General features: G+C 58.5%; 2 protein-coding genes across 2 annotated transcripts; both read left to right on the plus strand.

Moving 5' to 3' along the window:
• Positions 1-849: 849 nt before the first annotated feature.
• On the plus strand, positions 850-3,397 carry LOC128774554 (testis-specific Y-encoded protein 3-like; the record flags this gene model as incomplete). The annotated part of the gene is made up of 6 exons (XM_053893620.1): positions 850-1,032; positions 1,831-1,989; positions 2,682-2,759; positions 2,904-3,015; positions 3,108-3,253; positions 3,347-3,397. Coding segments are annotated over exons 1-6 (729 nt in total), but the record flags the coding sequence as incomplete, so codon positions are not given.
• A 6,940-nt stretch (positions 3,398-10,337) lies between these two features.
• On the plus strand, positions 10,338-13,035 carry LOC128774588 (testis-specific Y-encoded protein 1-like). The gene is made up of 5 exons (XM_053893655.1): positions 10,338-11,024; positions 12,229-12,306; positions 12,463-12,574; positions 12,713-12,858; positions 12,964-13,035. The coding sequence occupies exons 1-5, from the start codon at positions 10,338-10,340 to the stop codon at positions 13,033-13,035; spliced, it is 1,095 nt and encodes a 364-aa protein (XP_053749630.1).
• Positions 13,036-13,301: the final 266 nt, after the last annotated feature.

The raw sequence follows: 13,301 nt of genomic DNA on the forward strand, positions 1-13,301 counted from the left end.
AGCCTCCCCTAGTGTGGCGTCCTCTCCACGTCACACACCTCTGGTCACCGACCTTCCCTAGCCGGTGCACTGCTAGACTGCTGTCATGACATACATGTCTTCTGGGAGCAAGGATGGACGTAGAGAGTATGCAAAGGAGGCTGAGCAGATGGAAAACCGGGGTGCACAGACAGCAGGCGCACAGCTGACATGCGTCTCCCGGACAGCCAAGGTGATCCGCTGAGTGGATTTGTCGGACTAGGGGCACAATGAACAAAGGTGGCGGTGTAAATGGGCAAAGCGGGGAGGTCCCCCTTTACCCGTGTGTGTAGATAGCCGCGTGCCCAGCGCAGCGTGGAATGCAAAGGTCGCTTTCGCATGGCCAGAAGCCAAACAGGGCACCCAGAGCGCACAGAGGGCTGGCTGCAAGCCCCCCGGAGGAGTTGCACTGCACGGGGCCCAGAGCCTTCCTGCCTATGCAACAGACGCGCCCCAGTTTCCGGGTGACCTAGGGGCGGGACCGCCGAAGCCACGCACGCCACCGTCCCTATGATTGGTCCTGAAGGCAGTGAAGCGGCCTGGGCGTGGCTTGGAGCTCCCTCAGCCTCAAAGCCGCAGGCGCACACCTCTCACCACAAAGGCCTCCGAGGCAGCATCGGCATAGCGATAGCCACCGCCGAGGCATCCTGGGTACAGCACCATGCGCATGCGCATGCCCCCTCGACCTTTGGGCTCTGGGAGGAAGGGGGAGCGAGTTGCCAGCCATTGCCCTCAGGGCTCCACTCACTGGGTCTGGGGAGGGGGGCCGTGCTTTCACCTCCCGCTTCGTCGTCGGTAGGAGCCACAGTTGGTGTCTCGGGCCGGGGCCGCATGTTGCGCGACTCGTGTTTCCGAAACACTGGGGATGCCCGGAGCCCCCATGCCGCCTTCGACCGGGAACGGGGCGGTCGAGAGACGAGGGCCCGTGGGGACACTGGGTCTCCGGCAGGGCCGGAGGTGCCGCAGGCCGAAGGCTCTCAGGCCACAAGCGAACAGCCTGTGCAGGAAGGCCAGGCCCGACCCGAGAGGCAGGTGGGCGGCCCCAGCGAGATATCGGTGCCGCTGGTGCATGACATAGTGGCGGTGGAGGCGCTGTGGGGCCTGGCGGAGGAGGAGGTTGAGGTGGCGGCCGCGGAAGAGGACGCGCCTGGGGAAGAGGGGCATGAGCAGAGGAAGAAGGGGGAGGAGGACGAGGAGCAGGAGCCGGGGAAGGAGAAGGTCCAAGTTCACGAGGAGGAGGACCTGAAGGGCGAGGGGGAGCAGCAGGACCAGAAGAGCAGAAGGAGGAGGAGGAGGAGGAGGAAGAGGGGGAGAGGCAGCAGGAGTAAAAGATTAGAAGGAGGAGGAGCAGCAGAAGCCCAAGCAGAAGGAGGAAGAGCGGAAGGAGGAGGAGTTGGCGGAAATGAAAGGGGAGGAGCAGGAGCAGCAGGGTATAGAAGCGGGCGCGGCGGCGGCCACGGCGCCGGCCGCGGCGGTGGCGGTGGAGGCATTGGCGGCGGCAGTGGCAGGGGAAGGGGACCAGGAGGAGGAGCAGGAGGAGGAAGGGAAGGCGTGCGAGCCATTAAAGGGAGAGCAGAATTGCAAACCGAGGAGGAAGAGGAGCAGGAGAAGGAAGCGCTGGAGGAGCAGCAGCAGGGCGAGGAGGAGGTGGAGGGCAAGGAGGACAAGGAGGAGCGGGTGGAGGAGGAACAGAAGCCGAGTGAGCAGGAAGGCCGATGGGTGGAAGAAGCCCAGGAGCTGCAGGTGAAGCAGGCTAAGAAGGAGCAGGTAGAGTCAGGCCTCCGTCCTTGCCCTTCCCCACTGGAGGCTCTGGAGGCTCTGGAGGCCCTTCAGATAGAGCTACAGCCGGTGAATAAACAAGCCAGCCGGGAGCACGCTCGACTCAAACTCAGGATGTGGCAGAGGCGGCAGCGACATCTGCAGCAGAGAGGTGCCCTTATCCAGGGCATCCGTGGTTTCTGGGCCAAGGCTGTATCCTTCCTGCTGCTGGTGGAGGGTCCACAGGGGGCTGGGCTTGCACAAGAGGAAGGAAAGGGAGGTGCCATTTAGAGGAACCCAGGACAGGGACTGGAGCTAAGCCACGCTCCAGTGGCCGGGAACGTGCAAACGTGATCCCATCCGGTGGTCCTGGCTCTGCAATGAGTGTGGGAGGAGGGCAGTGCCGGGGTGGGGGAGGCATGTGTGCTTTACGTCGCACCTGGCACGGAAACAGCGCTGGGAGAGTGGGGAGTGGCGGTGGAGGTCCAGGCCAGGTCGGGGAAATGACCGAGGGCTTCTTCCCACACAAAGCCGCGTGGGGGCACGTTTCTGGGTCCCGCTAAGCATCTTGCTGCGGGGAAGGCGATGTGAATGCCCACTGGTCGGCGCGAGACCGGATGTGTGCTGTCTGGCTGTGTGGAAGTAAGCGTCCTCAGTGTCCTCACGAGCACACAAAGCTAGGCGTGGTTGCGGGCGTCTGGGCATGCACAGCCTCCTGTGCGTGTCTAGCAGAGCCCTGCGCGATCCTGAGACCCCGTGGGCCTGGACGCAGCCTGTGGGGAGGGCTTGAGACCCTGGGGGAGGACGCCAGTCCCGGGGGGAGGACGCCTGGATGCTGTCCACACTGGTTCTCTGGTTCGAGCTCTCTCACGCCCAGCACCTGAAGGCTCTTTGACCTGCGGCAGTTTGTGAACCACCCTCAGATGTCAGCCCTGATTAGTAAGCCCGATGAAAGCATGCTTCGCCACATGACCAATTTGAAGGTCGGCCTGGGAGTGGGAGGTGGTGTGGGTGGCTGGCTGTGTGGGGAGGGGAGGTGGTGGGGAGAAGTGATGTGTTCCTTCCTCAGGGGAGGGCGGGTCTCCTGGAACAAGATTTCACATTTCTGCCCCACTGTACCACGGCAGGTGGAGGAACACAAGTTTCCCAGGGAATGCCGGAAGATCCTGCTGTTTTTTGGCAAGAACTCCTACTTCCAGAATGAAGTCGTTACGAAGGAGTATGTCCTAGGCCTTGATGGTAAGTGTCCACTGACTGCATGGGCGGCAGTGGGTGCAGGGTTGAATGTGATTAGTTCTCTGGCGCCTTCTCACATACTCGTCTTCCTGCAGGGTATAGGGCGTCTCATTCCAGTCCCATCCAGTGGTACCCAAGGTACAGACAGGAGGCCTACAGACGCAGGCATGACAACAGCAGCCTCAACTTCTTCAACTGGTTCTCTGACCACAGCTTTGCCGGCTCTAGCAGGATTGCTGAGGTGGGGCCCTGTAACAAGGAAGGGAGGTGATTTTCATGGGTTCCCCCACTGCGTGGGATAGCTACCTGAGGCCTGGCCTGTCTCCCCTACCAGATAATCATAGAGGATCTTTGGCCCAACCCCCTGCCGTATTTCAAGATGAAGGAGGCCCCAGGAGAGAGAACTGAGAGGGAAAGAGGTGAGCAGCCAAGGGTGTGGGCACGGAAATGTGTGTCATGGGGTCCAGGGCACAATTCTCTTCTGCATGGAGGCACCGAGACTCACAGCGGCACAGGAGGTGACCCCAGGTCAAAAGGGCATCAGCCTGAGACAGGGAGTCTTAAGAAGTAACGTGTCAAAGAGGCTTTGCCCCTTTGGGGAGCCTGAAGGTGGGAAGGGGGCTAGACAAAAAGAATGAGCAAAGCGGGACAACCAAAGCTGGCTCATCACATAGCACGGTGACAACTGTCATTCCCGGACCATGAACCCCACCCTCAGGCCTCCTACCACCATCCCACATGTTGTCTGGCTTCTGGATCCCCTTGTCAGCTTTGGCACAGCTTATCACACCCTCCCATCCTACTTTCCGTTTGGAAACATTCAAGCAACCTTACTCAGGGCCAAGATAAGACTCTCACCTGTCCTGTGTGTGTGTGTGTGTGTGTGTGCGTGTGTGTGTGTGTGTGTGTGTGTGTGTGTGTGTGTGTGTGTGTGTGTGTCTGTCTGTCTGTCTGTGTGTACCCATATATCCCAGGGATATGCACGATCTTGAGAAGAGTATGAAGGAGCGTCGCACTTCATCGACCCCAGTGGAAACCCTTCCGATGCTCACCGATGGTCCACAAGATTCTCCTGGCCATGAAATAAGGACAAGGGTGGTGGTGACACGTGGCGCAGGGCGGGGGTCCAATACATTTGAAGAAATATAGAATGGGAGATAAACAGCATGAAGTGTTTGTGTGTGTCTTCCTCTCAGGTTCGCTCTGGGGCGTGTCCATGTATACATTCGGCTGTCCAGAGGTGTAAGTGTTCTGTGCCTGCACATTGGAGTTCCAAGGAAGGGCGGGACGTAGGACATTGTCCGTAGGGATGGGTCACACATTGGGATTGCATGTGAGGTCAGTAAGATTGAAGCAATGGGGACTTGAGTGAGGGAGGCCAGGGCACAAACCTGAGAGAAAGGCCAGTGCCCAGGTTCATAGCTTTCCTGTGAAAATGAGGAAATTCAAGGAAACGGAGAGGCCAGCACAGGCCAGGGATGTCCAATATTCAGGGATTGGGCATGTCCATGATGGTGCCCCCAGAATCCCGCATGGGGACACCCTCAGTCATGTTGACTGAACCGCCACACAGGGAGGAATTCCCAGGGTTGATTACCCTCTGGTTTTCAGACGTCTACCAATGCAGACTGTCTTGTGGACAAGGTCAGGATCTCAGGACCAGCCACACATATTTGAGGGATTGTGAGCAGGTTGTAAGATTGGCGTCCAGGGGAAGGAACCGAGGGACCAGAGGCAGAGTGGGTGGGTAAGACCGATGAAGTTCTGCTTCAGGCAGAGTTGACAGGGACAACATACACACTGCAGAGAAAACAGCCCACTACAGTCTCACGCAACTCCAAAATCACAGCGAACTTTTCTGGTTCCACTTCCTGAAGCTGAGCCTCCCAAACACCGCTTCACTTATTCTCACACACACACACACACACACACACACACACACACACACACACACACACAAGACTCCTGAAGGAGTCCTAGTGCTGATGCCCTTGTGTGAACTTTGCTGTTTCTGAAAAGACCTCTGGTTACGAATGGGTGGCCCGGATTGCAAGCCAACAGAGGGGAGGGTCACGGGGAGGTGGGGCTCTTCAAGGGCACGAACACGCCAACCTCTCCCGTGTGCCCTCTGCCCTCTCATCATCAGCCGTGATGAGTCGGGTGATGCTCTTCCTCTGTGTCCACAGGCTTAAGCCGTGTGTCCAACACGCCATGTGAGACTTGTGAGAAGACTCCCAAGTGCAAACACCAGCAGGCGCTCAGGGAGGTCGCCTCGTCCCAGGCAGCCTGTGTTCCTTTGCCTGAGTGCCAGGACAAAGGCTGCCTCAGCCACATAGGGAACGATGGACTTGTGAGGCCTTAGCATTCTGTGCAGAGGTCCCCGGCAGGCCTGGAGCTTAGAAAGGACTGGGACGAGCCTCACCTGCGAAGACGTGAGTGCTGGGATACTCCTTACACAGCAGATGGCTGCTTGCCAGAGATGTCTGTGCTAAACAAAAGCTCCACCGTGCGAGCAGTGCAGTCGACAGAGTTCAGCCTTGTCCATCGCAGGCTCTTCTGTATCCCCATGTAACACGGCCCCCAGCACAGCGTGCCTGACACTGACCTCCCGACACTAATATTCCTGTCTCCCAAGCTGCCCAAGCTCCCCAGGATCCCCACTGCACAGCTCTGCAGTACAAGAGCCTTCTCTGCAGTGGCTCTATTCCAGAGAAGGCGTGGGCAGTCCCAATGCATGGAGGCCTCTTGCCCCTATCATATGCAGACAACACGGTCAGCGGGGTGTCAGCACGCTGTGGAGTTGAGGATCTGTGCGACCAAGCCTTACCTCTTCCAGGGCAGAGGCTGTCGCACTCTCTAGAAGGGAAGGAGGCCTTTCTCTCGCTGCTGTCTGCACACTGGCTGGAGAGGCACGTCTTCTCAGCTGCTTGATGGGTAAATGTCAGGGTACCCTGGAAAAGCTCCCAGTGCTGACCCGAGTCTTTGGGTGTGAACATCCAAAGAAAGTATGGCCAGTGATTGTGCAGTGGGAATACGGCCTCAGTGGTCATGAGGCTGGGCCCTTTGGGGCATCTTCCTGCACAAGCAGGCCGTTACTTGATAGGTCTTGCCGAGCAGGAACACTTTAGGGGACAGGTGAACACAGGGTCCCCCACATGTTAATATCTCCAGCCAATACCTCCTTAGGGGCCAGGGTGACGTTTCCGCCCGGCCTGTCCCAAAGACAAGGTACGGACAAGGTGTGGGTGTGGAATGCACTCACGGCACCCAGAGCCAAACCCTCGAGTGTGGACACTTGAGGTCCGTGGGCAGAGGCCTCGGTGCTCTGTGTCTGAGGGATTACAGCCCTCATGCTGCACACCCGGCATCCCCGGGTGTCCTCCCGTATCCGCAGCTCTCCCCGGGGAGCCCTAGGGTCCAGGAGCTGCTAAACCCCCTGCACAACTGTATCTGCTGCCCAGCGGCCTCTTCCACCCCAACATCAGCGTGTGTGGGCTCCAGAGTGCTGTCCCTCGAGAGAGGACACCCTCAGCAATTCAGGAGCCTTCTGACTTCCATGTCTCTGAACCACACGTGTCTCATTGGCCTGTCGGGATCGTCACGTTGTTCTCTGTTCACAGGAAATGTCTCGCATTGCCTGTGCTCCTCTGTCTCCCTGAGTGAGCCCTGGCGTGTTTGTGTCTTTTCCTGGCTTTGCCTGTGCCGACACCTCTCTGGTGATGCCTCCTTGCCTGGCCTAAGTGGGCACAGCTGTACCCGTGTAACCGCCTTCGTCTCTGCACACCTGTGTGTTGGGTCAGCTGTGGCTCTGGTGGCCTGTCTTGTCTTTGGTGTATGCTTCTGCGCTTGAGTGTGCTTCCCTCTGCATTCAACCCCTTTCTTCCACTGACAGATCCAGTTGCTGTCCTGCTGTCAGGTGGAGGGGCTTCTGCGTGTTCTGTTCTATGTTCCAGGAGCCAGAAATCCTTCCGTGCCTGTAGGACCTTCGTCAGAGGATTGGCCATGCACTCACTGCCAGCCAGTTAATGTCCCCAAATGCAGCTGGCTTGCTGTGAGCATTCCGTCACACCTCTATTTTCTGTCCTTCTGTTTTCAAACCCTTTGCGCCCGAGGGGCTCAAACGTCACTGGCCTGCACATTGCAGATGCAGGCGTAAATTGTGAAAAGCGGACCGGCAACGTTTTCCCACTTACTCTTTTGCCACGTGGCATGTTCCTGGCTGGGAGAGACTTCCCCCTGCCAGTGTGTGTCTCGTTTCCGTGTGCCTCCTGTGTGTTCTGGTCCCTAATTTGTCCATTACGTCCTACCTGGGAGTCTGATCCATGTTTGCAGGAACGAGGCTGACACCTTTGACTGCTGGGTTCTGAGCTCAGCTTAGTCCACCAGGACTAGTGCGTGCCTGAGGGACACAACGGGCAGTGATGGATGTGCCCGTATCCTTCACGTGCAAGCGCTCCGTCCAGCCACCTTCACCGGGACATTTCTCAGCGACCCCTCTTTGTGTGTGGTGAGAGCACTTGCCTCTGAGAAATCTGATGAGGCGGTGAAGCATTGCTTACGGCTGCCCTGTGCAAGTTAGATCTCCAGAACTCATGCACATGGCATGACTGCATCTTCACACCCGAGCCCCGACACCTCCTCATCGCACCCTCCCCTGATTAGCACCACTCTACTCTCTGGTGGACTGCATGCCTTTAACTCCTTTAGTCTCCTCAGGAATCCATCAGGCAGGGCTCACCACCACTGTGCTTCTGTCAGGGGCTGGCTTCTTTCAGTGAGCCCAGTGCTTTCTGCACTGATGCTCAATGCACCCGCAGAAGGGTGAGCCACACTAAGCCCGGCGGCAAACCCTTTGGCCCTACGTTTCCCACACGTGTGCCTGGTGGCAGAGGTGCACAAGGAGCCCGCCTGCATGCGTCTCCCAGGTCCTCCACAGGGTACAAAGTACCGCCTCAGGAGGCTGATCCGCATCACATGGGCATAGCTCTGCTTGCACGTGTTAGCCTTTCGTATCATACAGGCAGCCCAGACTTAGAAATCCTGCTACCTGCTTACAACTATCCAGCCCTCGTGCTTCTACAGACGCTCTGTGTCTGTACAGACATTTGAGTCACGGTCTCGTGACCTTCCAATACAGCTTGATGGTCTGTCCTTAGCTTACAGCCTGGGATGCGGTTCTCACTCATTGTCCTCCCCTCGGGTGCGAGTTTCCTCCATCACTGTGGTGGAAGGTAACCTTTATCACCATACGTTGGCTTGAAATTACTGGGCGGATCACCTGTCTGCGTCCGGGGATCCGAAGGAGACCTTGGCTCTTTTGCTCACGGTCCACCCTTTCTCTGTGATGAGTCGCTTTGGATGAGAAGCTTGCCAGAGGCGAGGGGGCCTCAGAGTTGAGCACATTTCCTGGGCATCTGTGAGAACTTCATTGGTTCCACTCGGAAAGCATTGACATTCATGGATGTGCAGCCTCTGCTTTTGCTTGAATTTGCCGAGCTTTGGGACGTGATTTCTTCCCGCATGTGCTGTGCCTAAATCTCTGCTGTGTCTTTCCGGCAGTCCCGTTTGCTGTCTCCTGCTGGTAAGTACAGGACTTCCAGCAGCCCTGTGGGGAACGGGTCCTTGTTTTCTTCCCTGCGGTGCCCTCTTCCTCACCCCGAATGACCTCACTGCAGCTTCCTTCTAGTTCAGCGATCGTTTCAGACTGCCCTTAAGGTCCAGGTGGGAGCGGTGCCTTTTGTGCTGAGGGCTGACCACTGTAGAGCATTCGTCTCTGTGCAAATTGCACAGGTGAATTTCACCAGGTGAAAGAGAGTGCACACTGCAGTTGCCCTGTCTTCAGAGTCAGCCCACCTGTCTCCGCCTCGGCTGCCCCTGCTCTCCTTCCTCCTACCCTCTCCTTGCCTCCCCCTCCCTTGTCTTCTTCCTGTCCCTCCCTCCCACTTTCCTTCCAGCTCTCTTTGTCTTCGTCTCCCTCCTCTCCATCACTAATGCCTCCCCCTGTCTCCGCCTGTCTTCCTTGTAATAGGTGCCCCTCTGTCTCTTCTTGTCTTGCTCCTCCTCCCTGTCTCTCCCGCCAATCTCCCCGGACTCTCCCTCTCCAGGCTGGTCTTCCCCTCCACTCGTCCTTCCTTCATCTGCTCTGCTAGCACGTGTCTCTCTCTCTCCCTCTATAGCTCTGTCTCTCTGTGTGTCTCTTTTTCACTGTCTCTCTCAGTGGACCTTCTGTGTCTGGGTGCATGCTTCTTCAGAATTCTTGTTGGTGCCTGGGAAATGGGAAGGGAACTCGTCTGCTTTCGTGTGTACTAGTGAAAGCAGGCACGGGGCTTTCTCAGAGACAGACACAGACAAGTCTGCAATTCTCGGTGAAGGGCCCCTACGTGCCCTGCGCGGTTGGAGTCGTCCTCCTTTTAGTGGAAGGTTAGATTTCAGGACCGGAGCAAGCTGCTAAATCCTACTACCCCATCTCCCTGGCGCTCTGTACGGAGATCAGTAGGGCACCAGTGGCAGATGGTGCTCTGGGGGTTGTTCTTTGCTCTGCATTGCAGTGCAGTGAGGTCTACTGAGCTGTGTTCTTGCAAGGACATGGCGGTGGGGTGGGTCTAGGGTGGGTGTCACTGGTTCTGGGTGGGCACCCACCTTACCGCCGCCCTCAGCCTGACGGCCAACGAGGAGATACCGTGGGGACGGCCATGTGGCCCCGGTAGGCGTGACACTAAGGACTTCTCCAGGCTTTGCCCCAGCTTCATGAAGAAGGGGCAAGGCACGGAGCAGGGAGTGGCTCACGGCGTGGACGATCCTGTGCTGAATGCTCTGGTGCCCGTAGTGAGGCCTCTGGGGAAAGGGTGTACAAGCACCACAGACTGCGCGATACCGGGGACCTCGCAAGTGAAGGCTGGAAGGTGACAGCGCTGAAGAGGACATGCGGCAAACGGGGGCCACGCTGGCACCTTGGCACTCGCTCCAGAGCCTGGACCGGCCATTGGCGCGCGCTTGCTGGCGGCCAGCACCCTGTCTTGCTGTCTTGCAACTGATTGCTCCCCGAACCTGGCCAGCTGGCCTGACCTGCCCTGGAACCACTTCGCCCCCAGGCCGCATGCGCACACTCTTCACTGCCTCTGTCTCGGCCCCTCCTCCACAGCAGCCACAGCCAATGCGGAGTCCTCAAATCCCAGAGCCTGTGCGCCTGCGCTCAACTTTGGCGGGCTGCGGCGGGAGGCTTCAGGGAGCTAATGGTCTTGCGGCCAAGGCTCCCCCCACCTGCTGCCGTTTCCTGTCCTTGTCCTGAGGCTGCCCTAGCTACACTGGGGCCGGGGCCGAGCGTCATGGCCAGCGTGTCGCGGTCCGGACAAAGCGGAGATTCCCGCCGACCCTGGGCCCTGATCGTCCCGGATGCGAAAGGTGGAGAGTCCCGGCCCCGCGGGAATGCAGGGGCGCTGGAGGGCATGGGCTGGCCGCAGTCCCCAGGTTCAGGGGCGGCAAGCGCCCATCCTGTGCAGGAAACCCAGGCCGGGTGTGAGATACAGGTGGCAAGCCCAGCGGAGGAATTGGTGCTGATATTGGATGACGGAATGGTGGCGGCTGAGGTGGTGATCGGGGAGGAGGAAGAGGACGGCGAGGCGACCAAGGATGAGGTGGCTGGAGAGGAGAATTCTGAGGAAGCCAAGCCAGAAGCAGAGGACATGCACGAGGAGGAGGAGGAGGTGGAAGTTGAGAGACAGCAGCAGGAGGAGTTTCAGGAGCAAGAGGAGAAGCGCGAGGCAGATGCAGAGGCGGAGGAGGGGCCCCAGCTCTCACAGCCGCTGCAGCAGCAAGAGCCAGCGCTGCGTCCTGCCTCAGCCCAGGACCCGCTGGCAGCACTGGAGCGTCTTCAGCTGGAGATCAGCGCTGGGAATGCCCAGGATTCCAGGGCCTTATGGCGGCTGAAGCGCAGGATTCTTCGGAGGCAGATTTCTTACCTGGATCACAGAAGGGCCATCATCAAGCACATCCCTGGCTTCTGGGCCCAGGCGGTATCCTTCCTTGTGCTGGTGGGTGATGGCGGGGGCTGTTGTGCAGGAGGGCTGGGCACTGAGAGCAGGGTGCCTCAGGGCGATGGCCCCCAGAGAGGAGAGCTGGGGAATGGTCCCTGGCCCTGGGTTGGTGTGGTCTGGGATCCAGTGTAAGGCCTTGGACAGGGGCGGTTGTTGGGGATGGGGGGACTTGGTGACTGGGTCTGTTTCCTCTAGGTCTCCGCCAACGTTGGCCTGCAGGCTGGTCTCAAATATTACTTGCAGACACGAGCCATGTGTCCCCATGCTACCAGAGCTAGGGTAGCACAAAGCAGCCTTCACTCAGAGCAGATAAGGCAAGGAAACATTTCGCTGCAAAATGGGAGAGTTACGCAGGCCGCACACCCACCTTCACATTCACAGGCTGTGCACGTTTCCTAGCAGTTCCTTCAAAAGAGAGCATTTCAGACACACACTCATGACCTTTAGTGGAACCACGCCACGCCCCTTTGCCAGACAGTAGGACGACTGAGACCCACTCCGAATGGGGTACAAGCTGCCTCCTCAGACCCTGAGACACACACACACACACACACACACACACAGAGGATTCTCTCCTGGTATCTCCACCCCTGCTTCCCTCTCTGTCCTCAGGCTCCGGCTCGGTCCCACCCATGTCTTTCTCTCCGGACTGGCTGTGTCACTGTGTCTAATCCTTTTCCCTCCTCGGCCCTCCTCGTCCGTGCTTCTCGATCTCTTTCTCCCTCCCACACCCTCTGCTTGCAGCGTAAGTGTGCAGTCGGGTTCCTGTAAGCCATGTTATTCCATCTGGACTCAGGAGGCTGGTGACAACATAGGTCTTCACGGGAATATGCCAAGAAACCCAGCCGTGAGGAGGGGTCAGAGCACATGCCGACATCACAAGCTATGATGGGCTGCTGGCAGCCCACACAGGTCAGATATAGGAAGGAACTGTGAGGCGTGCAGGCAGTGGAGTCTCTCCCTGCTGTGTGCAGACAGCGTGGGAGGTACAGGAAGCCAACGGACTGCCCAGTGTCGATGGGGTCTGATGCATCTGCAGAGGCTGAGGAGTGTGGGGACTAGTGTTTCCTGGTCTTTCTGCACATGCCGTGATCTAGTCCCTTGCTCTTAGCCTGGGAGGGTTGGAGGGGGGCTGTGTCTGTTTCCACAGCATCTGAAGGCACAGCTCCTTGACACAGCACAGATTCTGAATCACCCCCAGTTGTCGGCCATGATCGGTGCCCAGGACAAAGACGTGCTCAGCTACGTGGTCGACTTGGAGGTGAGACCGGGGAGGCTGTGGCTGGGGGCCATCCCGTCGGGTGTGGGATTTGGGCAGGAGAGGGTGGGGCAAAGGTGCTCACCCTCACAGCCAGGCAAGTAGCTCAGGACCCCGAGGGAGGACACTTGCCCCCTCCTGTCCCATTGCTCACGGCAGGTGGAAGAAGTGGGCCATCCCAAGTACCGCTGCAGAGTGATGTTTTTCTTTGGGGCCAACCCGTACTTCCGGAACCCAGTGATCATTAAGGAGTATCAGCTGAGCTTTGCTGGTAGGGTGTGGGTCCCATGATGGTGCGGGGCAGGGGGATGAGGAGCATGAATCAGGGGCAGGAGGGAGGGGGAGGGGGAGGGGCAGGTGGGTGGGGAGGAGGCCATCAGCTTGCTCCTCAAATCCTCTCTTCCTGCAGGCTACAGGACATCGCGTTCCACTCCAGTCCAGTGGTTCTGGGATTATGAACGTGGAGCTCCCAGTCGCAGGCATGACCCCACCAGCCTTAACTTGTTCAACTGGCTGTGTGAGCACAGCTGCCCAGGGGCGAACAGGATTGCCGAGGTGGGGCCCCTGAGGCCTTCGTCAGCAGTGGGGATGTGGGTGGCCCCCGGCCAGAGAGGAGAGTGGGCTATGCCCAATGTGGCGCCGGCCTGTGTCCTCTTCCAGATCATCATCGAGGACCTGTGGCCCAATCCCCTGCAGTACTACCTGAGGGAGGAAGGGACCAGCAGACAGTGATCTGACGTGCTCACGTGTCGGTGAGAACCCCAGTATGCGGTGTGTTGACCTGCGTGTTGTATGGGCAAGGGAACGTGGGCCACACATTGGCTTGGAAATGGAAGGTCCGCCGACACAGGGACACAGGTAGCATGGGGAGAGGGTGGGAGGATGACAGGGGACCTGCAGAGACTCAGCTGCAAACACACAGAGGGTCGAAGCCTGCAAACCAAATGCAGTTGTGCTGTGGGCTGGGGCTTTGGAGAGCAACTGGGGAGGAGCAGTGC

Source organism: Panthera pardus, unplaced genomic scaffold (assembly GCF_024362965.1).
Source record: "Panthera pardus isolate Hobbes unplaced genomic scaffold, ASM2436296v1 HiC_scaffold_333, whole genome shotgun sequence".
NCBI lineage: Eukaryota > Metazoa > Chordata > Mammalia > Carnivora > Felidae > Panthera > Panthera pardus.